The 26,961-nt window shown below is 49.4% G+C and overlaps 1 protein-coding gene across 2 annotated transcripts in view; it reads right to left on the reverse strand.

The window, feature by feature from the left end:
* PTPRS (protein tyrosine phosphatase receptor type S) overlaps nucleotides 1–26,961 on the reverse strand; it is a 216,909-nt gene that overhangs the window by 92,929 nt on the left and 97,019 nt on the right. For both annotated transcript variants that reach the window (XM_067558480.1, XM_067558474.1), the window contains 2 exons: nucleotides 4,167–4,312; nucleotides 2,785–2,926 (listed from right to left, as the gene is read on the reverse strand). In XM_067558480.1, the coding sequence (XP_067414581.1) occupies nucleotides 2,785–2,926; nucleotides 4,167–4,312 (288 nt within the window). The remainder of the gene's footprint in view (nucleotides 1–2,784; nucleotides 2,927–4,166; nucleotides 4,313–26,961) is intronic.

Here is a 26,961-nt window from a genome sequence, read left to right on the forward strand (position 1 = left end):
GCCAGTATTTAAAAAGGGAAACAGGATGATCTGGGTAATTATAGGCCTGTCAATCTGACATTGATCTCAGGCAAGATAATGGAGTAGCTGATTTGGGACTCAATTAATAAAGAATTAAAGGATGGTAATGTAATTAATGTCAATCAACATAGCTTTATGGAAAATAGATCCTGTCAAACTAAGTTGATATATTTTTTGATGAGATTACAAATTTGGTTGGTAAAGATAATAGTGTTGATGTAACATACTTAGACTTCTGTAAGGTATTTGACTTGGCAGCACACGACACTTCGATTAAAAAACTAGAACAATATACAATTAACAGGGCACACATTAAATGGATTAAAAGCTGGCTAACTAATAGGTCTTAAAATGTAATTGTAAACTGGGAATCAACACTGGGCAGTGTGTTTCTAATCAGGTCTCAGAGGGATCACTTCTTGCCCCTACGCTATTTAGCATTATCATAATGACCTGGAACGAAACTTAAAATCATCCCTGATAATGTTTGAAAATGACACAAAAATTGGGGAGGAGAGGCAAATAATGAAAAGGATGGGTCATCGATATAGAGCAACTCAAACCGATTGGTAAACTGGATGCAATCAAATAATAGTGTTTTAATATGGCTAAATGTAAATGTATACACCTAACATCCAAGAATGTAGACCAAAATTTCAGAATGGGGGACCTTATCCTGGGAAACAGTGACTTTTCAAAGGATTTGCGGGGTGGTGGGTGTGGATAATCAGCTGAATATGAGCTCCCAGTGTGACACTACGGCCAAAAGGGCTAAAGCATAAATGGGGAATCTCAGGTAGGATTGGAGAGGTTATTTAACCTCTCTTCTTGGCACTGGTACAACCACTGCTGGAATGCTGTGTCCAGTTCTGGTGTCTATAATTCAAGACGGATGTTGCTAAATTGGAGACGGTTCACAGAGGAGCGAAGAAAATGATGAAAGGATTAGAAAACATGCCTTAGAGTGAGAGACGCAAGCAGCTCAATCTCTTTAGCTTAACAAAGAGAAGGTTCAGGGTTGACTTGATCAGTCTACAAGTACCTACCACGGGGAAAAAATATTTGATAATGGGCTCTTCCATGGAGCAGAGAATGGTATAAAACAATCCAACAGCAGGAAGTTGATGCTAGGCAAATTCAGACTGGAAATAAGTTGTAAACTTTTAACAGTGAAGGTCGTTAACACTTGGAATAATTTACCAAGGGTCACAGTGGATTCTCCGTCACTGGCAATTTTTACATCAAGATGGGATGTTTTTCTAAAAGATCTGTTCTAGGAATTATGCAGGGGCAGTTCTCAGCCTCTGTTATACAGGAGGTCAAACTAGATGAGCACAATGGTCCCTTCTGGCCTTGGAATCTATGAATTACGAATTAATAGATTTCCTAATGGGCCATGCTCAGGGGCCATTCAGCAAAAGGACTTTAAAAGCTGCTTGAGGGAATACTTTGCAACTGACATAGTTCCATGCAGTCTTACGGGCTGGGAGCTCCTATGTCATACTCTGCCATGAGGCTTGCTAGGAATTCCTAAACTTGTCACTACAGATGCAGAAACAGCTGCACAACCAATGCTTCTACTGGAAGTACCCACACATCCAACGTTCCCACACCACCCCTATAGCATTTCCTCCCGGGAGAGCCCCACCCAGCCAGTGCTCCCACGCCATTTGTTACAGCAATACCTGCTGGGAACTCCCACCCAGCCAGTGTATACACCATTCCCTACAGGGGCTTCCCACCAGCATGATTTACAAGCCCTTCTTGTCTGAACCAAGAATCTCAGGCATCTCCTCCCCTACAGTGGGTTTACTCTAGTTAGCAGGTAGGCTTTGTTCTGTGTTGTAGCGGTTTTAGATTTCTGAGGCTAAAAAATAACCCACCCAGTAGGTGGGAAACATCTGGAGGCATCCATAGCATGAAAATAACGAGAGTGGACCCTGCATCTCCCCCAACACACACTTCGTGCTCACAGAGAATATTTCAAACGGATTAAACGAAACAAGCGTTCACAGAAATATCCCTTACAACGGGGACTGGTACGAGAGAACGAAGGGTCTTGAGGTAGAGAGTGTGGCATAGGCAAAAGCCAGAAGGGGCCCAAGGGAGAACAGGGAGGGGTGCCCAAGAGAGGGGAGAGGGAGGGAGGGACCTGAACAAGGAAAGGGAGCTGGGGCTCAGCCTGTGCCGTCATGAGGTGCTCTGCATCACTACATCAAACCATACGTGCTCTCCTGGGTGCCTGGCTGACAAGGGATCAGATTTCAGAGAATGATGGAGCCTTCCTGAGCTGTCCATAAACATCCAGAGAAGGGAGTTTCCACGGGACAGGAGAGCAGGCCCAGATAGGAAGGCCACCTGAAGCATTTGAGGGAGGCAAGGAAGGAGCAGGAGTGAGGGGGAGCCCGTGAGACTGTGCAGAGATGGCTGGGCTCGTCCTCACTGGCACAAGCTCCTGCTCCGCTCTCCTGTCACGGGGAGGCACCTGAGGAGAAATGCTGCCAAGGGTGCTGGGGAACGTAGTCATGAAATGGCGAGCGTCTCCTACCCAGCTCCAAACGGAGCCACTCCCAGGCCTTACAGGGAGCTGCCCTTAATATAATAACCTGGCCCTCTGAGGTGCACTCCCAGGGCTGCTGGGGGCAGGCAAAGGTGGGCATTTGTGCCTCAGCCCCACCGCTCGGATGGCGACCTCAACACCCAGGAGCGGGCATCCTTCACTCTGCTGGCGCCCCTGGCCAGACAGGCCAGCGGCCTCTTTACCTCGGAGGACGGTGAGCTTGGCTTGGACGGTGATCTCCCCATGAGCATTCTGGGCGACGCACTCGTAAACGTTCTCGTCCCTGGGAGTCCGGAGGGGCTGGATCCTCAGGACAGCTCCTGCGCTCTCGTCAAATTCAATTGTCTGAGACAGAAAAGGGAGAAAGGGATTGAATACACTGCCCAGGCCCCAAGAATGCTCAGTCCTGCCCATACAGAGGGCAGCTGCACACATCGGTCTGGCTGCAGCAGTTCCCCCTTCCTGTCCCTTCTCCTCCCCCATCAGTTCTGCATTTATTCCTAAGGGCCTGTCCTAGTCTTTGCTCTGATTTCAACCTAAGATCACAGGACTGAATCCCACCTGACTCTCTCCCTTCCCCTGTTTCATTCAACGAAAGCCCTCCTGGCTCAGCTGAAAGACCCAGAACGCCAGTGAAATGGTGAGCCTCTCCAGGAACATGGGGAAGGGGAGACAGGAGGTGTAAAAGGAAAATGAAAAATATGAGCCTCCTCTTTACCCCATCTGCCCCAAAGAACAGACACCAGAATGTCCCTCCCAACCCACAGCTGGCTAGCAGGGTAGAGGCCTGATGAGAGTCAAGGCTAAGGGTGTCAAAGTACGATTAATGCCCTCTCCTTGCCCCAGCGGACTCTTATTTAGATATTACAAATAAATGGGGTCAGGCCATGAATGCCAACAATCCTACCCTAGGCAGCAGTAAACATTAAACAACCAAATGGCTGGAGATAGGGGAGGTGTATTTAAAGAACTGGCTGAGCTAGAGAAATGTCAGATTAAGACGGCCCGTCCAGCCTGTGTTTCTTGGTGGATAGGAAGAAGCAGTTTTATAATATACGTTTTTAAAAAAAGAAACAAAATTAGCTTAGTTTCCTCTCATTTTGCAAAAATCACCCAATTCAAGCCTCCCAGCTGTTACAGGTTAAGAACACTCAACTCGCTCCATTTGAAGCTAACCCCCTTTGCTCCCTGTGCTTTTACTGACATTTTAGGACATGCGTGAAACAAAGCTGCTTTCTGCCTGCTTTGCTCTTTTTACATACTTACATGCACAACGATGTCTACACGTCAATCAGCAATGTGACAACAACGGCACGTGTAGACGCACCGGAGCCAACTTTGATCTAGCTAGCTCCAGTAACAGCAGCAGTGCAACCGTAGCAGCACGGACGGTGGGGTGGGCGAGCCCCTTGAGCCACATACCCATGGTCCCAGGTGGACTTGTACAAACCACGCTGCCGTGGCTTCGCAGCTTTTGTTACTTGGTCAAACTGGCGCAAAGCTAGCTCAGATGCGTCTATACCTGCCGCGGTCACGCCTCTGACTGCAGCTGTGTAGACACATGTAGTTCTAGGTTGTCTCTTACCTCAAATCTCTGTGAGTTCACTTTCTTCCCTTTCTTGTTCCAGGTGACCCGGGGCTTGGGATCCCCAGTTGCCTGGCATACAAAAGAAGCCACACCTCCTGACACGCCGATTTGGTCCACTGGTTTTTTAATGAACTCAGGGGGACCTAAAAAAAAAAAACAATGGTAGACAAGCCCTTGTAAGTAGCAGCTGTAATTAATAAAAACCCATCATTGCTTGTACCATACTTCAGCTCTTAAACCAAATGAAGTCTCCCAATATCCCTGGCAGGGGAGTCTCATTAGCCCTGTTTTGTATGTGAGGAAACCGAAGCACAAACCGATTAAGACCCCAAACTGGCAATCAAATACTTGGACTTCTGCAGCATTTCGCTGACTTCAAACGGACTCTGCACAGATGCAAAGGTCCTGCCGCTTAGACCCAATGGTGGGATCGGGGGCAAAAGTCTCTAGCAGAGCTGGGAGTTACCAGCATGCCTGTCAAGCACTAGTTTCCAAGAAAATACCTTTGTTGGTGCTACCTAGCCCCTCAATTTTCAAAGGGGCCCTTGTTTCTTTGTTCCATGGCTGCATTACTCTCTTTCCAGTGACTTACAAGACAGAACTCAAATGTCCCGTGAAGCTTTACACTCAACCCGATGGCGTATCTCTAGCTAATGTGACAACTGGGGGGACATAGAGCCCCTGGCATGGGAGGAGGGGGCACACAGAGGTGAATGAAGAGCATCTAGGTGAGCATGGGGGAATGGGAGTTCACTCAGAACCCCTGGCATCGGGGGAGCATGGGGGACACTGCTATGGAGGGAATAGGGGGCGCACAGAGACCTTGCTGTTGAGATGGAAAATGTGGGACAATGGTACGGGGGAAAGGTCATGGCATGTGGCGTGAGGAATGGGGGGACCTCAGAGCCCCTGGCATAAGGGAGGAGATGAAGGGTGAGCTGCAGGGAGTCCTTGAAAAAGAGGGGGAGAGGAGGGTGGCACCCAGGGAGCTTGTGAGGGAATGAAGGGATACAACATGCTTAGTTTATAGAACCTATGAAGTGTGTGACCCGTTTTTGTGTTTGTTTTGTGTGTGTGTGTCCCCCCACATGTTGGAAAAGCAAGTTGATAGAACATAGAGTAACAAACCAAATTCATCATCACTTGAAACAATCAAGATGTCAAAACTGAGTGCACAGCTGAGTTTGAGGACTGCTCCTTCAGCTTTCCCCCAAGAGACTGTACAGGCTTTTAAATCCAAAACCAGGGGCAGCTCAGAGAGGAATCCAAAAGCCCCTCAATCGCCTCTCATATTCAGCTGCTGAAAGATGCAGCAATGCCAGAAAAAAAAAACCACTCACGGCTGCGGGCTGGGTTTTATCTAGCAGGGACGTAGAGACCTGACACTCCAACCTTCAGCAACTCCTTTCCTAGCCAATGACTCCCCCTCCTAGCCTGACAGCCTTCAAGAGCACTTCTTGAGGAAGAGGGGAAGAGTGGGAAAGCATTCCAAGCAAGGAGAGTCAAAGGGCTTCTGGTGGGAGGAGGCCTAGAAAAGGAACATTGATCTAGAATCTCTCAAAGGAGAGGCCTTCCTTCCATGTCCATTCCAGCTCTAACCTGCTCTCTCAGCACAGTTTCCTCTAGTCTAGTTAGTTTAAAATTTACTGAAATATTTAAATCACAAGGCCACAGCTGTGTTCAAATAAAATCACTCAGATCATAAAGTTGCCGTCTGTTATTCTTGTGGAAGTAGACCGCACAACTGTGAAATGTGCATATTTATATGTACATATTCAGGGTCTATAAAGCAAGATGCGACAGCCTAAATAAAAAAGAACAGAAAAAAAAAAAAAAAGAGAGAGAGAGAGCTTCAGAAGAGGGCGAATGGTAGCCCGGGAAATGTCTCTGGCGAATTGCAGTGATCTAAAGTGAAGACGGAAGTACTCTTTTCTCCTTCCCAGCCCTCTCTCCTTTCTGGGTGACGAGAATATAAATAAAAGTGTGTGTGACGGAATCAAGCGTTTGTTTCCACGCTGGAGGAAAATACAATTTGTTGGAGCTCTTTATGTCCCACTGAACACTGTGTGTACAAGCATTAGATTTATAAATATCTAAATCTATATTTAGAGTCACAGAGTTGCTTTTGCACTGTAACAGCTTAAAAGGTTGTCAGAAATTCCTGTTGGAAACTCCTGCATTCAGGCATTTGTCATTTGCCTGTAAAAATCAGCTCTGAGCTAAAACTTAAATGCAAGTCTCTGCCCAAGGATTTGTCCTTTTTTCCTCTCCCTCTCCTGTGTTAAAATCTGAAGAGTCCACATAAGACAATCTTTGTACCAGTGCAGCTGAAAAGGTCAAGGGCTTCTTAAAGACCTTAAATTTACATACTAGTCTTAGAATCAGATTCTTTTCTAAAAATTTAGCCTGTGACTAATCATCCATAATATCAACTAGCTATTTTAGAAGGCAAGGAGATCTAGTTATCAGAGCAAACTACCGGGAGCTAGACTCCAGGGTTGTACTTCTGGGAATGGAATATTTTCTAACGGCTAGAGCAAAAGACTGAGAACATGGACCCCTAGGCTCTATTTCTGGATTCATCAGTAACTCATTGCATGATCCTGGGCAAATCGCTTAATCTGTGGCTCAGTTACCCCCATCAGTAATCTGGGGACAATATTTACCTGCCTTGCATGGTGGTTGCGCTGCTAAATTGTGTATAAAGCATTCTCTTCAGATGGAAAGAACTACACAACTATTAACTCATTTGCCATTTTAAGGGGGCGGAGAGAAAAATCAACTCGAGGAGTTACTGTCTGTAAAACGCTAGGTCCCTCAGCTCCAGCCTTTGTCTCTGATCTCTGCTAACCTCAGCAGCCACGCTGATTCCCACCCTGCTCTACAGAAGTTCCACCAATCCCAACCAAGCATGTGAAAGTGTTCTCTCCTCCTCATACGAAGTTGAAATGAGGCTGCTACAAAATTCCCACGAGGAGCACCAGTGTGCCACAGAATCCAGGGTGCAGAATTTAAATCCATCTTGCAGCAGAATATGCGAGGCCTTGATTAGAATCCATGGTATAGTCTGTAAATTACTCTGGGAACCTCCATAAGAAGCAGGTACTATAAGAAGGTAACAAGATATTAGTACAATCAACCAGAGGGTTCGTGTATTTCTTCTGACATGCCAGGACAGCAGTGGCTTGTTTGTTTTTTTTTAAAGTCATTCTGAGAGTCTCATTTTCCCAGACAATGCTGTTACATTCGAGGAGGTTTTATACCATTTCACCAGTCCTCCCAAGTGGTCACAGATGATTGGATGGAGAAATGAAAATTGTCCCCTCACTGAACTGGTCCTGGAAAGCCATAGTGAATCCAACTCACATCCTGACACTCCTTGGGAGCAGGGCATGAGGGATTTTATTTTTTCCTGCGTTTGCTAATTAAAACCCCCCAGCTCTTTCTAGGAGAGCCTGAATCAAACAGGAAGGGAAGACCCTTGGGTTCAAAGAACCTTCCTATTACCAGCGGCTGTCTGTGGGGTTTGTTTCCCTGAGAGATGAGGCCGCAAAGACGCCTGCTGTGCACCTGTGATTTTTTTGTCCTGCTTAATGGAAAGCCATCAACCTAAACAGAGCCTTTCATTCCAATGACGACCTGCCCACCTCCTACTCACTTCCCAAAAGGAACAGCCAGGGGCAACCGACACACTGGATGTTGACAGCAGACAGCATCAAAACATTTCTTTCCTGCTCCGAGTGCGTTCAGGTAGAGGCAAGCTGCTTGTCGCCTCCCCCGCTCTTCTGGAGCGTGATGCCATCCCTCTGACCCTCTCTCCACCCTCCCCCCAAGCATGTTCTGTTCTTGCCTCTAGATTCAAGTTCTCTGCCATGGCCAACAACACCTGGCAAGGACAGGAGCTCATTCTTCCCATCACCAACATGTTGACTATTTCTCTGTCTGGCTTTACGGGCTCTACCCCTTGCTAAGCGGGCTATTCAGGCCTCTGTTTAAAAGAGAACTGACCCAGGTGCTGCAGCATCATTTTTGAGCATCATTTTGGGAAGAAACTCACAGTGAATGAGCTCATCTCCAAGCCACACATGAGTTTAGGGGACATGACACTGGACGGACATGGCAAGAAGCCAGCTCTGGCGGGTTGAGACGGCCAAACAACTTGATGGTGAAAGTACCACCACAGAATCATAGAAGCATAGGACTGGAAGGGACCTCGAGAGGCCTTCGACTCAAGTCCCCTGCACTCAATGCAGGATTAAATATTATCTAAATCATCCCTGACAGGTGTTGGTCTAACCTGCTCTTAAAAATCTACAGTGATGGAGATTCCACAACCTCCCTAGGCAATTTATTCTAGTGCTTAACTACACTGACAGGAAGTTTTTCCTAATTTCCAACCTAAACCGCCCTTGCTGCAATTTAAGCCCATTGCTTCTTGTCCTATCCTCAAAGGTTAAAAAGAACAATTTTGCTCCCTCCTCCTTGTAACAACCTTTTATATACCTGAAAACTATTATGTCCCCCCTCCACCCCTCAGTCGTCTCTTCTCCAGACTAAACAAACCCAATTTTTTAGATCTTCCCTCACAGGTCATGTTTTCTAGACCTTTAATCATTTTTGTTGCTTTTCTCTGGACTTTCTCCAAGGTTTCCTTTCCTGAAATGTGGTGCCCAGAACCAGACCCAATACTCCAGTTGAGGCCTAATCAGTGCAGAGGAGAGTAGAAGAATTACATCATGTGTCTTGCTTACCATCTTACCTTATCTTCCCCAGTTTTTTCATGAGGACCCCAAATGGAAGAGCTCTTCGCACATCTTTTGCAAAGACCTTGCAAGAACAAGCTGCAGGAACTTTGCAGTAAAGAGGGGTTGGGGGGAGGCTATCTAACCCTGCAAATCTGAGTGCCCCATAAGAGGTGCTGCCACGGTGCATAGTAAGGGATGAATAGAGGAAGAGGGCAGGCCAGCGTATGCTTGTCTGAAACATCAGAAACTGAAGAAAGAGTGAGAGTGAGAGAGATTGAAAACTCAGAGATCATTCTCCCGCCATCACAGCTACTGCCTCCCATGGAGGTGGATTAGCTGTGCTGAACGGGAGCCGCTCTCTGGGCTGGTGAGGAGAGAAGCTCTCCAGTCGGCGTAGTAGCATCTTCACTAAAGCACTACAGCGGTGCGGCTGCACCTTTTTAAGAGTAGCCCTGCTGCTCGAACTAGATTGATTCTCATAGAAATCCAGATTAATTCATTGAGATACTCCTTGCCTGAGGCCAAGACTCCAAAGGCACTAGATTATTTAGGAAGAAGACAGTCTGAGAGATGTCTACAGGGGTCGGCAGATATAAACAGTGGTGCTCCCTCGCGCCCATCTATGCTACACTACCGCCATTTCACACCCACCAGACCAGAACCTGTCCTACAGGGAGGATGTTTGAGCTTACAGTCTCAACCCTCCTCAAAACAGGACTGGCCAGCAACACAAGCTGGGGAGTCCAAGATTTTAGGGGACCCATATCTTCTTGCAACCCCCCACTCAATGGAGAATTGAGGGTGAGGAGGGGGGAAGTCCCTCCCTTATATGGCCAGAGGACAAGAGGGAGAGGAAACCCATGCCCTGATTTTATCCCCGCCCTGGACAATCGCCGTCTCCCTTTCCTCTTCCTTGAAGAGAGTCCCCTCCACCCATCCAGCCCCTGGGGCCGGCAGAGAATTATCTCAAGGGCAGAGCCCAGGGAAAAGGCTGGAGCCGTCAGGAAAAGAGAAGCCAAAGGAAGGTCTGGACTGCGCCGTTGCTATAGTAACCGGCCCACATCTCTTCTCTTTACACAGGCCTGGCTAATTTCCTCTCCTCCTCAAGTGCAAAGCGGGGGGAACGTGTTCTAGTTCGAGTGCTGCTGAGGGGAGGCCTGTACCCCACCCTGGCGCCAGCTCCCCACTCCTGGGGAAAGCCTCTGACAGCACCAAAGGCTGTGCACTGACAGAGAGAAGCAGCAGTTTGAAGGCAGAGTGCCCGGGCAGGGCCCTTGGCTGGCAAGCTCACTCCCCACGTGCAACCCCACCTCTTCCTTTACCCAGCTCCTCAGGCTACCTTCCATCTCGCTGCCCTGGTACTTGGCTGGTGAGGAGAGGCACAAAGTAGCTGGGGAAGAGAAGTAGGGGGTAGTGCAGCCATTCCAAGACTGCTACTAGCCCGAAGCAGGGAGATCTGGCCACGCTCTGACCCTAATAAATGACTTTTCAAAACAACCATCTCTGTGTTGTTGCTATTTCCTGTCCCCCCGGTTTTCTTGTCTCTGCCCCTCCCCTGCGGTGTGGTGGGCAGCTCCAGTTGACTGTAGGCTGGAGAATTCATCTTTGCATCAAGCGTCAGCTCCCTCCGTGCCCTCCGCCTCCGGGAAAGTGCCGCAACAATGGACCACAAGTCAAGACAAACAATTTTTTCTTTCAGCCGGCCCCAGGGCAGAGAGCAGCAGGAGCCTGGCTGAAAGGGCCCCCTCGCCCACAGCAGCGAAAAATCAATGGAGACAAAAGAAAGCCAGTTCCAAAATGTATATTTAAAAAAGTTTTGCTTCCACTTTCCAGGGCCCCCAGTCTCTGCAGTCAGCATTGTGATGGAGGCCTACGCTCCACTCATGCTGACCTAAGGAACCTGCATGTGGGGACACCAGTTTTCGACTCCTACCCATGCTGATGAAAACCCACTCAATTATTCCCCAGTATGAGGAATTGAGAGAGTGAGAGACAGGCTAGACTGCACCTGAGACGGGAGCAAAGCAAGAGCACAGGAAGGAATAGACATGCAGTCCAAGCACCTTGGGCATAGGCAACTGATCAGAAAAGTTTTCCCTCAACTTTGGGTTGGCCCTCAGACCCCGCCTCTCTGGAAATTTGCAATAGGCCTGCTGTGCCACCAAACAGATAGCTATGCGGATGTTTCCTTCTCTGGTTTCTTGTAGAGATTGCCATACAAAGTACGTCTCCGCTAGAAAAACGGGTGAAGGTTAGGTCAGGATGTGTTGGCAAACTGTGGAGACATTGAGTAGGTCAAGGCGTGCACTGGACTTCACCCTACGATATACCTCAGCCTGCTCAAGGAGGATATAAGATATTGCAATGGTGGGGAAAAAGAACGGACTGTGGAAAAGACTCTGGACAGAGTCTTGGAAAACCTGGATTCATTTCCTGGCTGTGTCACAAACTCCCTTTCTCTCTCTGTGTGCTTCAGTCCCCACCTGTAAAATGGAAATAATAATCCTTCATTTCTCCCACCCTTTGTCTGTTAGACCCTAAGTACTTTGAGACAGGGACTCTCTCTCACGAGTCTGCACAGCACCCAGCACAAGGGGGTCCCGATCGTGGCTGAAGCCTCATGCACTACGATGATGCAAAGAATAATGAGTAAGAGTCAACTAGAATCATCAGAGACAGGAACGCAGGGACTCTCACCAACGTGAAACAACTTCACAAAACCAGAAGGAAGTTTTGGCATTTCCCACTCTGCCATGTAATTCTAATGAGGGTATCTCCCTTGACAAGCTGGTGCTCTCTCACCTGTACGTGTGACAAGGAAGGAGCCATGGCTGAACCAGGAAGAATTCACTCCAGACAGCAGAGGAGTAAAAACATGCTCCTTCCCCTTTGTTCTTTTTGGGCTGAAACCTTCTGCTGATTTAGTGAAACTGTCTCCATTTTAACAGCTGCTGATGGTTTTATGATTAGAAAGGGAGCTTCGCCACCGCCCAGTAACTAGATCTCCGTGCGGCGCTTTAATCTCCGCTTTTAAAGTGCCTCTCAGAGTCTATGATCCAGGTGCCACTAAATATTGCATGGATGTTTGATGGCTTCGGCAAAGACACACATACACACCCCGTTTTGTGTGTGTGTGTGTGTGTGTGCATGCGCGCTACATACATACATCCTGTGCTTGAGGGAGAAAGGGCAGAGACAGAGCTGGAGTGCTAGGGCCGAGAGACAGGGAGGGAGGGTAACCGATGGTGGGAGTAGGGGAGAGAAGTACTACATGGGAAGAGAGAGAGTTGGGTAAAAAAAAGAGAAAGGGGAGCTAAAGAGGTAAAGAGTGAGGAAAGAGGATGACAAAGAAAAACAGCGGGGTAGTGGGGGAGACACTAAAGGGGAGAATTTAAAGGGACCAGGCAAGGGAACAGCAAAAGAAGAGCAGAGAAAGGGAGCAGACAAAGGAAAGAAGCTAAGGAGAGATGAGCAGATTTAAAACAGATGGAGAGTGGGGGAGAGAGAGAATGTGACACTGGAAAGGGAGATTGTTCAAAGCACCAGCGTAAGGGAGCGGAGGGTGGGGCAGAGACAAGAAAGCTGTATCCATAATTTACATTTCTCTACACGAGTGAAGTGAGAACTGCAGACTGGAGCAAGGCTGGTGTAGGGGGTGTCTCTATGGAGATGCTCAATGAGACTGAAAATACCCCTCAGAGAGCTCCTGCTGAGACTCGTGTTGCCTCGAAATACATGGTTTTACTGACAGATCCTTTATTTTTTTTCGGGGCTGCTTCTCGGTGCCTTGCAAATAAAATTAAAATGAGGGCTTTCTGACAGAACAAACAAACAGGGAGTGAATTATATTCCATTTCCCCGTCAATACCTTCTCCTCAACCTAGTCGTCTTATCATCATAAAAAGTCCATTAGCAGTAATTGGGGAGGCAGCAGGATGCGGGGCCGCTATGTGAAACAAGCAGGCTCACTCCCCAACTGGCCTTTTCTGGGAAGGCAGACAGGATAATTATAGTCTGCAGGCAGAGATTTTCTCTGACTGCCAGTGCCTCTTGGCTCCCTTCAGGGAGATGGGACTGGCAGGGCTGAGGGGGAGAGAGAGAGCAAGGACATTTTGTTAGAAGTAACATCTCTCCATTGCTTTCTACTGGCACTGGCCCAACAAGCCCAGGCAGCTGTTCCGCTTGCCCTTAGCTCAGCCCTCCTGGGCCGGTTAATTATTTTGGCTCACAGCCTCCGGCCTGTCCTTCCACCAGGAAATATGTCATTTGAAGAGCTCCCTTCTCTGCCCCCATCCCGGGCAGGTTTCCATCGATGAAGCAGCAGCAGTGGTGACACAGCAGTGGGTGGTCAGAGGGAGGGGGTTTTGCCCCCATACACAGAGCAGGAGAGACAGGAGGAAAACACAGGCCAGTAAATAAATGTTTCTTGCCCCACCATGCTACGCGCTAGGCATTGCTGTGTAACTACAGGATCTGGCCACGGTCAGCCACGTCCATCCACCCTCCTGTGCTGTTAGCTTTCATCAGGGCTGGATTAACTCTCCTGTGGGCCTGGGGGTATTCATTTTATGGGGCCCCTTACGGCGGTGCTCTGGGGCCTGGGAGCATTTGGGCTGGCCTGGGGCAGATCGGCCAACCCGAGGGTGAGGTGGGCCGGTGGCGCTCCAGGGGCTGGGAGTGCTTGGCCCGGAGGCGCTCCGGTACCTGGACCAGACTGGACAGCCCGGGGTCAAGCTGGCACTGTGGCGCGGTCTGGGCTGGGGCGGACTGGCCAGCCTGGGGCCGGGTAATGGGTTGGCTGCTCTCCTGGTGCTGGGGCACTCTGGCAGTGGGGGAGGGGAGCCACTGGGGCACGGGATGGCCAGGGCAGCACTGGGGCACAGGCTTTGGGGGTGCTTCAGCACTGGGGCCAGTCTGGATGGTGCTCCGGCTACCCTGGGTGGGGCGGGGCCACCCAGGCTCTGACCGAAGATGGGTGGAAGGGACGTGGTTCCGGGTGGAAGGGGTGAGGCCGGATGCTAGCCTCCCAAACGGGTGGTTCACCAGCTGTCCGGATTTATTTTTGTGGGGCTGCCCGAGGCCTGGGCTGCAGTCCCGAAAGGCCCTGCATTAATCCAGCCGTGGCCGTCATCCCTCACAGCAGGGCCGGCATTACGTCACTTTAACTTTTGCCACGAGTTTACCTAGCATGTTTTCAGGGGCTGTAACACACATATTGCCATAGAGATAACCTTTGTAAGGCATACAGACCTGATACTTCAGAAGTGGAAAGATGGCCCTGTGGTTAAAGTGCGGGACTGAGGACTCAGAAAAATAGGGTTCAGTTTCCAGATCTGCCCCAGATTTTGTACCTCAGTTTCCCCATCTGCAAAAGGGGGACAATAATCCTTCCTTCTTATCTATTTAGAGAGCAAGCAATTGGGGGAAGGGGCCATTGTACAGCACCTAGCACAGTGGGATTCCAGTCTCAGTGAGGGCCTCTGTGCTACTATCATACAAATATTACTAATGGTAGGGTGCAAAAAGGCTTAGATTGCATACATTCATGGGCCTGGAAGGGGTTCAACCTTCCTCTAAAACGTGAAGTTATCAAGCACAGACAGAGGCAGCATCGCAGCCTTGGTGAGCTGATGCTCTGATCCAGTACGGCCATTGGGCCTACTAGGATACAATTTTCATAACAACAAATATTCAGTGCTTGTATAGCGCTTTATAGCCATAGATCTCAGGGTGCTTAACAGGGCAAGGAATGTATAGTTATCCCATGCTACAGCCAGGAAAGTCTGATGCTCCGCTCATGCTAGTGTAAATCTAATGCAACTCCATTTTATGCTGGTGTAAAACTGGTGTTAGGGAAGAATCGGTGCCACGTCTCCTGGCATGGCCCCCTATTCACGTGGATCCCCCCCACCCCTGGTCCTCCCTCTCTAATAAAACATGGTCCCTTCCGATATGTCACCTTACAATTTAAACAGAACACAGATCAGATCCAAATACACTGAGCGCGCTGGGGAATATAGTTTTTAGTTGAATGGGCTGGAGGCAGCATTTTTAATGACATGGGTTAATGTGGATGGGACTGTCATTAAGGGTGTGACACCTGACCCACACTGACAGAGAGGGAGTTCCAGGCATAGGGGCAGCATGGAAGAAAGCACCAAAAGTTGAGAAAGAAGAGGAGAGGAGCAGGGTTAATATGGAATGAATGGGAAGAAGCACTGTCTAGTGGACAAAACAATGGGCATCAGGTGACCTGAGTTCTAGTCGAGGATAATCAGGTGACCTTGGCTAAGTCACTTCCCTGCGCTGTGCCTGTTTCTTCTCCCACCCTCTGCTTTGTCTATTTAGATTGAGTGCTCTTCGGGGACTGAGACTGTCTCTTCCCTACGCTCATGTACAGCACCTAGCACACTGGTGTCCCAGCCTCAGCTGGGGCCTCTACATGCCACAGTACATACCAATAAATAAATAAAGCTCTGAGGGAAAAGGAGTCAGTGCTGTAGATGGCGGCAGCTCTCCAGGCTGGAGCCTCACTCATGTTTTCCCTCACTCTGCTCTGCGGAGATTTGGAGATAGGCAGCTAGGAAGCACCTTCTGGTGCCCAGCAGTTGAAGCGGATAAGCAATGCTGTCATGTAAGATGGCAGCCCTGGAGTCAAGCACTGAAGGGCCGGAGAGTATGGGAGCACAGGATGCCAGAGCAGCGTGGCAGCCTCGGGGCCCGTGGGCATGTGAGTGCTTTCAATCAGCTGTAACGACATCACATCTGATATTTGTCCACCAGCCCCGTAACAAGGCATAACGAGCCAGAGCAGAGGGAGCGCTAGGCACCAGAGGAGCTATCTGGCCACTTAATGAGGCCTTCTTGTCCATCACCGTCACAACAACTCTCTTGGTCCATTTGCAATTGAAACCAACTGGCCAACAGATTTCAGTAGCTGCTTTATGGCAGGGGGCTCCCCCCACAGCTGCCATAGTTTCCTCCAGGACAAACTTGTTAAAACAGCATCCGCTTAGCTGTGGCTGTCTAAAAAGGTTCAATTTGACCATAGGCCAGGGAAGATGCGATTAGAAAGGACCTAGCCCTTTGGTCAGCATCTGCTGCTCTGCTTGAATCATTAAAAGAACTGGAGTCTACACAAGACACCAGAGCACGAAAACTATCTCCCGTGGGACAACCCTGAAACCCTGAAGCTTAACAAGGGAGGAGCCCAGGCGCCCATAGGATCCATGCCATCCTAATACAGCCCAGTCAAGGTCCCAAGCCGTGGGAAGTGACAGTGTATTTAGCCTCGATGATGCTACCAAATTCCACCCCCTTCTCGTCCTTCCTCACATGAAAAACAGGGTTGAAAGAATAAGACTAGTCAAGTCAGTTCTGATCAGTTGCTTAATGATAACATGCAAATTTTTGTAAACGTAAAAGCCTGGCTGCGTTCCACTCCCCGCCCATCCCATCCCGAAGTGGCTGCATCACAGTGGTAGGTGAATGATCCCAATTAGATTAGATGGATAAGTGTGACTGGAGACCCTCTGGGATCAAAGAGACACTGGATAAATGCAAGATTATTTCTTATATCTCTATTCTTTCACTCCTGTAAATAAAGCTATCTGCAGTCTCCAAGGAAAAGGATCTCCATTCTCTTATTTCCAACTCCCTCCCCCACACCGCCTTACAGTTCCAACATACCCGCTGCAGTGTTTGTACATTTCAGTGTGCGTGCCTGTTAAATCCACACAAAACTAAGCGGCATTTCTTCTGTTGCAGACAGGCACAAAACTTCACTGCCATCTCACTATCGAGGGAGAAAGCCAGGCATAAGGCATAGGATTCTGCTCCCAAGGCTGTTGCATCATTCCCAAGTTACCGGAGACAAGTGACATAGGCCTGTGTTTTCCATTGATTTTTAAGATGCCTCCATTTTAGATGTCTCAAAGTTTGAGACAACTGATCTGGGCTGTCAGAGGTGCCAAGCGCCCGCATCTTTAGTCAGCTTCAACTAGAGCTGGGGGAGGGCAGCTCCACGGACTTGAAAAACTGGACTAAGCTGTCTCAAGCTGGGAACACCAAAATGGAAGCACCCATAGTCAGTGAACACTTTACGAATGGGAGCTTGTGATGGAGGGTTCACTCCACACACACAGGAAAGGGCTGATATGGGCCTGAGAGGTCAATTAACCTGCCTGCTCACCCGTGCAAGGTGGGCAGGGCTAATCAGAAGTAGAGCCCAGCTGGGGAGGAGCAGGGCTTGTGGCCAGAGAGGGCTGGGGGAGCCCAGCTGGAGGAGGAGACAGGCTACTCCAGCTGGCATCCTGAGTGGAAGCAGGGGCGCTGAGGAGCTGAAGCCTGTCTGACCCCAAGTGAGGGGAGGAGTGTGCCAGCCTGTGATCAAGGCCTTGGAGCCCTGGATTAGACGGGAGGGCAGCCTAAAGCAGCAGGGGCATGTCTGTGACAAGGTGGCTGAAGGCAACTGAGGCAAAAGCTGCTGCAGCACCACTGCCAGCCAGAAAGGGGTGTGTTGGGGCAGCAATTATGCCACAGGGCCTAGAGCACCTCCATACCAAATGTGTACCCTGGTGTGTACAGTGGCTTAAGATCCTTGCAGGGAGGTGCAAAGTTTTATCTGTTGTAGGGCCTGTCTACAGTACAGGGACCATAGCAGCACAGCTGTGGTGCCGTAGCCAGGCTGGCACAACCCTCTAGTGTAGACAAAGCCCACAGTGACAGAAGGGGTTCTTCTGTCGCTACAAGAATTCCACCTCCTCGAATGACGGTCGCTTGGTCAAAAGAAGCATTCTTCTGTCAAACTAGCTGCGTCTACACCGGGGATTCGGTTGGCATAGCTACGGCACCCGGATAGAAATTTTTCACATCCCTGAGCGCTGTAGCTATGGCGATCTTAATTTTAAATGTAGACCCAGCCTCTCTCTCACCCCCAATCCTCTGGCATTCAGACTTTTACTGCATGCTGGTGTGCCATGAAGGAAAAGGAAGAATCCAGATAACAGAGCCGGCAAGGAGAAGGGAAATAAGGAAGTGAGTCTCAGAGCAACCACAGGTTCAATGCACCATTCAGGTCCAGTGATTAAGTCCACGCTAAACAGAAGAGAGAAGAACTGGTGGACTTTCTCCTGATCAAGCACCTAAAACGGGAGAGAAAAATCTTCACCATGCATGTTCAAGGAGGCTTCCCTGTCAAGTCACAACACGGAGGAAACTGATGAACTGTCTCAATGCAGAAACTAAAGAGAGAGAGAAGCAGCACCAAATAAGCCCAGAACTCCTGTCTTCCCCAGGGTGGACATGGGGGAAGAGAAGGTTCTCTCAGTGCAGGGCAGGTTTCCAGCCAGAATCCAAAACAGGCCAAGAGCCATGTCCTGATGGAGGATTAATAACTCCTCTCTAGAGCTGTGGAGTGCAGTGTCTCTTTTGTTCAGCTGGAGAAGTGGATACTAGAATTAAGAGGTCTAATGTTGTGAGGTACTGACCATCCCCAGCTCCCATTCAGGTTAACAATTGTTGAATGTACCTGACCCCTCACAGCTTGGGACTCACTGGCTGGGGAGGAGGGCGGCTCTCAAGGTGACCTTTAACAGCTGGAACAGTAAGCACAGGACAATACACCCCCTTCAAAAATTCCAGGCAAACCTATCCACGGCCAGGCTGAGTATCTGGATGTGTCCCCACACTTAACTGAAAGCAAAGACTAATTTGTAAATAAAGTTATAAATTACAAGGGGGAAAATAGTCAAATTAAATTGATTTTATTGATTAAAAAACAGCCAACCAAATTTCGCCCGACCTCCCCTATTTTAGAAGTTGGGGGGGGGAGGAGGAAAGCCGCTTTCATTAATTATGCAGAGAATGCAAAACCGATCAGCATCCTCTGGATGAGTTTAAAACGAGGAGAAAACCCTTTCAGAATGGGGAGAAATTACTCCCCAAGGCAGCTGAAATTTCTCTTACAACTTCAAAGGACAATGAATTATTCAAACCGCTCACGCAATTCCTCTCTCACTCTCTCTCCCCAGTCTCGATTTTATGCTCCCGAGTCAATTAAAGGTTTGGAGGACTTTGGAGAAACTTTCTAGAATGATTAACTAGTAGTGTGGGGTTTTTTTTTAGTTTTTGGTTTGTTTTCAGTAGAAAGAACCATTACATATCTTCATAACTGTTGTTCTGGTCTGGTGGCTTTGCAAGATGCCTGGCTTTGGCTTCTAGGTCTGACTCTTGCGCTCTCCCGGCCAGCAAGGGGCCGAGACATCCTTGCAGATGCCCTGCAGTGACTGCTCCAACCCATATTGGCTTGGCTCCTATTCAGCCAGAAGGAAAACAGAATCTCCGGGGACAGAAGAACAGATTCTCACCACTACAGGCAACACGTGCAGGATCTCGCTGGGAGAAAGGCACACCAAAAAGCAAGACGTAAAAGGGAAACTAATGGCTTACGGGTGAAGTACAGGATAATATGACATGGAGCAAGAGCCCCCGTTTTGTCATGTGTACACGCCAAAGACATGGGTATGAACACCCACACACATTTACATGTGTTGCATGAGGGCTGCAACAGAGGCAGTAAGTAGTACGCACATCATTTCAGCATGACCCACCTGTTGACCCAGACTCTGGAATCCAGCAAATGGCTGCTCCTTTCCCACCCTGACCCTACACGCAAAATCTTAAAGCTGGTACATTCACCATCCATCCTCTTCAGGGCCTCAGTACAGGACACAGGAAGACAGCTCCATAGACAAGACTTGTCCACGTATCCACCATCTCCAACCATGGCCAGTCAAAGGCAGATGTTTCCCCGATGGGAGGAAAGGAGCATATCTCACAAAGGCGTATTCTTTGGCTCCCCAAAGCAGTGAGGACGAGCCATCCTGCTCAGCCCAGGTAATACCCATGTAATAAAGTGCACGGCTAGCATCAGGCAATTCTGGGCCATATCACTCCAAAGCCAGAAGTAGGAGGTGGAGATGCCAGAAGCAATCTGTGTATTTAGAAGGAGCCACTTTCAGACCAGATCTTTGGCTCAGGGAGACAGATGCTGGAGTCTTCTCAGCAAGTCACAAGAGGCAAGTTAAAGAAACCAGTTCCTGGCCACACCCTGCAGCCACAAGGTAAGTTGCCAAGCAGGGCGCATAAGTCTTTATGGGTTCAGTACCCTACATCTAAAACTTCTAATTCTGAGAATCCCAGCACTTAGCCAGCCAAATGGCTGCTTTAGAGGACATGGTCTCCAGGATCTGAGACTATGATCTGAGTCAAGTTTCATAAGGCTGGGTCAGCCCTTGCATGGGGCACCACTAGGAAAACCCAGGGCGAGGCAGGAAATTGAACAAGTGATTTAGTGATGGAGTTGGGGGTGCTTTCCTCTGAATCAGCATGGATTCCAATGCAGCATTAGAGGGCACAGTGCTGCTGGGAGTGGTGTTGATGACTCAGTGGAGGGGCTAGGAGGTGCTGTTTTAAGAACAGAGAGCTGAGCAGCTGGTCATTACAAAAAGCCATTGCACTTTTTCCATACATTCATGCCAAGGTCCTGGTCAATCTGCAATTTGAATCATTACATTCTTCATGGCTAAAAAAGGACAAAGGGGTTTGATTTATGTTCAACTTGGACATATTAGGATGGGAGGAGTTTGGTAGGATTTGGCGATGTTTTTATCATGCCTGTGCCTAGATCACTGGCCCGATGCACTTAAATAAAACATTCCCTTTGTAGTTTCAATGAGGGAAGTGATTCTTCTGCGCAGAATCCCTGGGTTCCGTCTCAGAAGTGGCTGCAATTTCAATGGTAGATAAATTCCTATGTAAAAGTCAGCAGAGTCAAGAGTCTAGTTTAGGAGCCTTTTGAATGAAAGGTGAAAGCAGCAGCATAGGACCACCCCATCTGCTGAGCAGGATTTTTTCAAAGCACCTAAATGATTTAGGAGCACAAGAACCCAGGAGTCCTAACTCTCAGATTCCCCCACCCTCCCTCTAGCTACCATTCCCTCCCAGGTGTCAATCCCAAATGGGAGCTCTGGATTACTCCTAGTGACTAAACTAAACCCAATAGCAATAACCTTTGGGAGGAGGCCAGCTGTCCCAGTGATGGATTTGCCACTCCTGCAAAAATCCAAAGCAGGGTGTCAAACACCCCCTGGCTGCCACAATCCCAGCATGCATTCACCTGACAGGTGCCCACGGTTGCTTTGGTGAAGCTGAAGCTCTTTCCCCGCCAAGGAGGCTTTTCAATTTCTTCTCATGTTCGGATTGAGAAGTTTGAACTTTCTATGTGACTTATGGGGGAAAAAACCCAAGTGACATCACTCTATCTGTGCAGCCCAGGTTTAATTTAATCAGGCACTTAAGCAAGTGATACACAGGCTTAATTCAGTGTCCTTGAGTGGGAAGATGTCTGATCCAGAACCCTCGGCAAGGACAGACTGGATAGCAGCCGAGACAAAGGACAGGAAGGGGTCTCCGAAGGAAAGAGGGTGAGCGAGGTGTCTCACATGTCTGGAGGTGCATGGCAGACAGGTAAAGTAAGGTGGTGTGCTAGGGGAGCATAGGTCCCTGCTTTGCTGTGCTAAAAGCAGCTGGGAGCTCCCCATCTCCTCCTGGTTTGGTGAGGACTCCCCCACCAGCTCCCCAGCCTTCGTCAGTGCAATCAGGGCTCCTCTTCCTTTTTCAATCCGCTTTAGCCCCTGCTGGCAGAGGGAGTGAGGAGTGACTGCAGAGGGACACTCCACCAGTTAGCCATCCAACCACCATCGTCCCACAAGCGCGCTCCTCCCTAAACGCGCACCTGGGAGAGCTGTTCTCCAGCTCAGCAGCGTCTGGATGTCTGTGGGACGATCCCGCATGTCGTGCTCAACGCTTGCATCCCGGAGCCCCGGCGGGAGCCAACAGAAATACCACCCCAGCATCAGCGTCACACTGTGGGGGGTAGCGTCAGTGCATCAATACCCATTGCTCCCGCCCGGGGTGCACACATTTGAAGAGAAGGCGGCCGTCTCCCAAACCATGCCTCTGCTCCCTGAGAAAGATCCACGTATGGCAGGGGCCGTCTTAAAAGTTCCACAGAGGCCCAAGACGGAGAGTACCACCGCTTGGTTTCACTACAACTGCCGTCTTGGCCAACCCCAAGGACTGAACCAAAGACCTCCTGAGCTAAAAGCACCAGCTGCTAAAGTTTGAGCTGAAGAGTCAGGTTCTGGGGCTGCCACTGTATTGAGTCACATCCTCTGGGGACTGGGCACAAAAGGAGCCAGACAAACAGACAGCGGGTTACCCTAACAGTGCGAACAATGTCTAGCTGTAACGCTGATCTAGATTTGCATATTCCCCACCCGCCCACCACAACGTCTTCTAGGGCGCGTCTACACAGCAAGCAGGGTCCCGCAGCAGCGAGTCTCAGAGCCCAAATCTACAGACTCGGGCTCGTGGGTCTCCTGCTTACGGCACTAGATGTTTGGGCTGGGGCTGCCCTCTGCAGCCTCAGGAGGGGCTGAGCGCCAGCCCGCGCCCAAATGACTACACAGCAATTTTTAGCACCCTGGCATGAGTCCTGCAAGCCCAACATTACAGACCCAGACTCTGACTGGCTGCCGCAGCATCCTGCTTCCCATGCAGACGCACTCCTAGACGTACTAGATGTACGCAGTGTAAAAGAACGCCCCCATCGCAGATGTGCCCCGTGGGGCTGGGATTGGCACAGCGGCTTGTTTGTTGCCTAGCACCTCCAGCCGACAGCTCCTCCGGCCCAGCGGCGGTCTCTCTTCTTGTGACTTGGGCCTCCGGACAGATCCCTTAAAATTCTCCCCCGTTCTGGTGTATCCAAGTCCCACAAATCAACAGTCCAGGGCTTTATAACAAAGGCATCAGCCCCTACTCCAGGCTCCACTGTTCTCTCCCCCTCCTCGAGGCTCTCTGTCATCCCATCCCCTTTCTGGGCTTGCCAGTGGCTGGAAGGGGAACCCAGGTCCCCCTCTCTAGCCCATGGATCCTATAACCAGCAGTCAAGGTCTGCTCAGTCCATCTCTTCACTGCTGCTCCCCTGGGCTTCTTCCTACCCAGCCTTCCTTAGGCCTCTCCACCGCCTCTTTAAGGTTAGCCTTCGGGCAGGGCTAGGAATTGTAGGGCTCTCCCCTAGAATCTCCCAATCAATTCTTGCATATCCATATTAACTTAAATACCCTCTTGGGCTCTTTTCACTCTCTGATCCTAGAAGCTGACCTTTGCCTGGCCACAGCCCCCTTCCGACTACAAGCATCCTCTCTTTACAGTAATCCCCTGCTGGGATTCATCAATAATTGGGGCTAAGCCCCTCACCAGATGTGGCCAGGTACCTGCATGGAGCTCTCTAGCACTAGTTAATTCTTTTCATGCTAGCATGGGGTAAACACCCGATCACAGTCCTCTCCTTAAACAGCAAGCCAGCCATGCTGCTGTCGACCGCCAGCCTCCGCAAGAGCATTATATCTGGGCTGCAGTGCAGTTTAAAAGGGCAGGAGAACCTTGCCCTATTTGTGCCCATGGAGAGGTACGGCATTCTGCAAATCAAAGACAGAGCAAGCTCAACTGAAGGAAAGACGCCAAGGTGATGCATCATAAAATGGGCTGTATTCTTTTATTTTGTCGATTACATTTTAACTTTAATTCTTTACGGTAACACTTGGGAGTATGCTAGTAAGCGTTCTATAACGTGATTTATAAAAAGAAGGAAACGTTAGTAATAAGTAATGCTCCCTATAGCACCTGCTATTAAATCTTTGCTAGGGTGGCAGACACAGACTAGCAGCTCTTTGTGCAGGGCCAAATGAAGTACCAATTAGCAAGGTTCTACTGTAAAATGCAAAGGTTTAATCAATGAGGGAGGTGCACTTTAAGAGCAAACATGCTAATTTTGGTTATAAGAATAAAAAAATTCGACATGGTAAGTGGCTTTATCTGTGATGGAGAAGCACTTAAAAATGCATATAGTTCCTTCAGGTAAGAGATGGGCGTAGGAGGCCAAATCTAGATGACCCATCACACACTACTGCACCAAATGGATTTGTACTTCATAGAGAAGGGGCCAAGAAAGATCCCGTGGCTTTTTTAGTGTTCCATCCCGAGACAAGCCGTATTGTGCATATTCACATGTGCAAATAAGAGGGCCCAAGGGTCTAGCTGCAGAGGCAGCAAGTTCTAGTGGCGAGGGCACTGCACTGGAAAACTGAGAAATCTGGTGCATCACTGATCTTGGGCAAATCATTTCCCTGCTCTGTGCCTGTGTCCCTTGTTGAGTTAGACTGTAAGCTCATTGGGGCAGTCACTGTGTCTGTAAGAGAGAGAGAGTGAGAGAGAGGGAGAGTGAGTGTGTGTACACACACAAACATACGTATGTACAGTGCCTAGCACAATGGGAAAGCCTCTGTGAAAGCCTCTAGGTGCTATTGTGGTACAAGCATTAGGCAGCAGGTTTAAAACAAACAAAAGGGAAGTATTTCTTCACCCAATGCACAATCAACCTGTGGACACTGTTGCCAGGGGATGCTGTGAAGACTGAAACTATAAATGGATTCAAAAAAGAGTTAGGTAAGTTCCTGGAGGACAGATAATAGCCAAGACAGTCAGGGACACAACCCCATGCTCTGGGTGCTCCTAAGCCTCTGACTGGCAGATGCTGGGACTGGATGATAGGGGATGGATCACTTGATGATTGCGTGTTCCGTTCATGGTCTTTGAAGCACCTGCATTGGCCACTGTTGAGAGACAAGACACTGGGCTAGATGGACCACTGGTCTGACCCAGCATGGCCGTTCTTATGTTCTTACATTAATTATTATTATTCTTCCTGAAAGTTGGTTGAATAAACAACACCACTACTTCCCATTTAACAAAAGGCAATGTAAGAAAGAAACACCCCAAAAACCACAACCAGCAGAGTTACCCATTTCACATTCTATGCCTACCCCCAACTACCCAGGGGAAACAATGGCGGTGTCTACACACAAAGGGAAAAAAACAAACCAACGAGAAAACAATTTACTTCTTTATCCCCTTTCACTTATACTCGTCTTACAGGTTTCTAGTAAGAGCAGTCGGTTAAAAATAAAGTCTGATTTTTTTTTTAATGTGACAGCTGTCCTTTACATAGCACATTCACCCCAAAGAGCTCAGTCACTGTTTTAAACCTGCCAGGATACCTGTGAACTAGGGGAAGTGTCTGCATACCCCTTTTATAGGGGGTAAACTGAGGCACAGAAGAGGCAGTGATTTGCCCAGTGTTGCACAGAAAGATGACTAAGGTGGGAACAGCGCACAGGAGTCCTGGTTCTCAGCTCTATGCCTTTGCTACAAACCCAACCTTTCCCCCTGGAGCTGGGAAGTCACCAGTGAGCTGGGTCTCCTAACAGGCGAGTGGCAATGCCACTGCCTGGGTGACACAGCCTTGGTGGCTGCAAAGCTGTGGCACCCCGTGGTGAATTAGGACAGGAAAACAGGTCAGTGCTGTGGGGAGCACCAGCCAAATGGAAGCCGGCCAAGGGATTACGCGAGAGGCAGCGTGACGGAGCCCGAAGCCATACAATGGTAGACGACATTGTCAGAACGGAGAGAGAGCTCCTCACGCTGCCTCAACGGTTGTGACAGGCAAAGCTGTTTGCTGTTGTTTACCTCCCCAGCGAGTGGCCCAGACTGGCTCCCGCGCTACAGAGCGGGTGGGTGTAGGCTGGGGCACCCCAGGTGACCCCAAACCATCTCTTCCAAATCAGCAGCTAGTGGCATGTGTGTGTGGGGGGGTGAGTGTCATTGATTTTAAGGCCCAAAGGGCCCACCAGATCATCTAGTCTGACCTCTTCCACGCCACAGGCCACCAGCGCTCAAACCCTAAACCCAGCAACCAAAATGAGACCTCGGTATTCCAGCCCGCAGGAGACTAGACGAGTATGTGCCACAGGCAGAGAACAGAAAGGACTGAGGTGCATCGGTGCCCAAACCAACTCATTACCAGTGTTCGTTTATTAACAGGTACAGCCCCGATGAACTCTCCAGTGGCATTAGACCCGTAGGAACAGACTGGGAGAGAATCCCTGCCAGCCACACCCCCGCCCCAATCCGCCTGTCAGATCACAAGGTGCCCTGAAATACACAGGAAGAAAAACCATAACATTCCCGCACCTTTCTGCCAAGGGGACAGGATTCTGCTGGATAGGGAGGAGGCGAAATCCTGCCTCCCATCCCCTCAGCAACCTGAGTCGAGAGAGAACCCTGCCGGATAGAAGGGAAGCTCTGCCCATCTACCGCCAGCACAGGACTGGGAGCCGGCGGGACAGATTGGGAGGAACCCCGAATCATCTCCCACTCACTCATCTGCCCACGACAGACACCAGCCCGCAGGTCAAGGCAAAAGAACCTGGGTCTTTCTAGGGGAGCTGTTGTCCTGGAGATGTGGGAAGGGCCTCCAGGTAAAGTCTGCTCGCAGGGAGCAAATAAACCCGGAGGAAGCAAGATGAACATTAACACACACACACAGCTTTACTGTCTGGGACCTGAAGACACTGCGGAGTTACAGTGAAGAAAAGCCGGGCAGCTTCCTGACAGCCAGCAACAAGGTGTCTAGTGATGCCAGCCACTGGCACAGCGTGGGCCATGCAAACAGGTACCTTCAGCCACATCGGTCTTTCCTGTACAGCTGCTCTTCCGAGAGCGTAGCCCGGTTTCTGGCGAACGCAGCAAAGATACTGTGCAGTTTTGTGGCAGCCTTGGGGATCTCAAACCACTTCATAAGCGGCCCTTAACTAAGCCTCATCCCATAGGAATTAGGTGCATAGAATCCCTCTCCCATGATACAGACAGGGGGAAATCAAGACTGCAAGGAGGTTAAGGTTTACAAACCCGATTTTCAGACCTACTGAGTCCCCAAAGCTGCTACATCAACAGGGGTTGTGAACACTCAGTTCAGACACAGACATCTGAAAAAATAAAATTATGGGGCCTGATTCTCTCAGGTGCTCAGCACCCACAATACACACACAAGTCAGGGCTGCGTGCAGGCAAAGGTGCGTACACAT

This window comes from Emydura macquarii, unplaced genomic scaffold (assembly GCF_026122565.2).
Source record: "Emydura macquarii macquarii isolate MOO-44397 ecotype Brisbane River unplaced genomic scaffold, CSIRO-AGI_Emac_v2 contig_306, whole genome shotgun sequence".
Classification (NCBI taxonomy): Eukaryota; Metazoa; Chordata; order Testudines; family Chelidae; genus Emydura; species Emydura macquarii.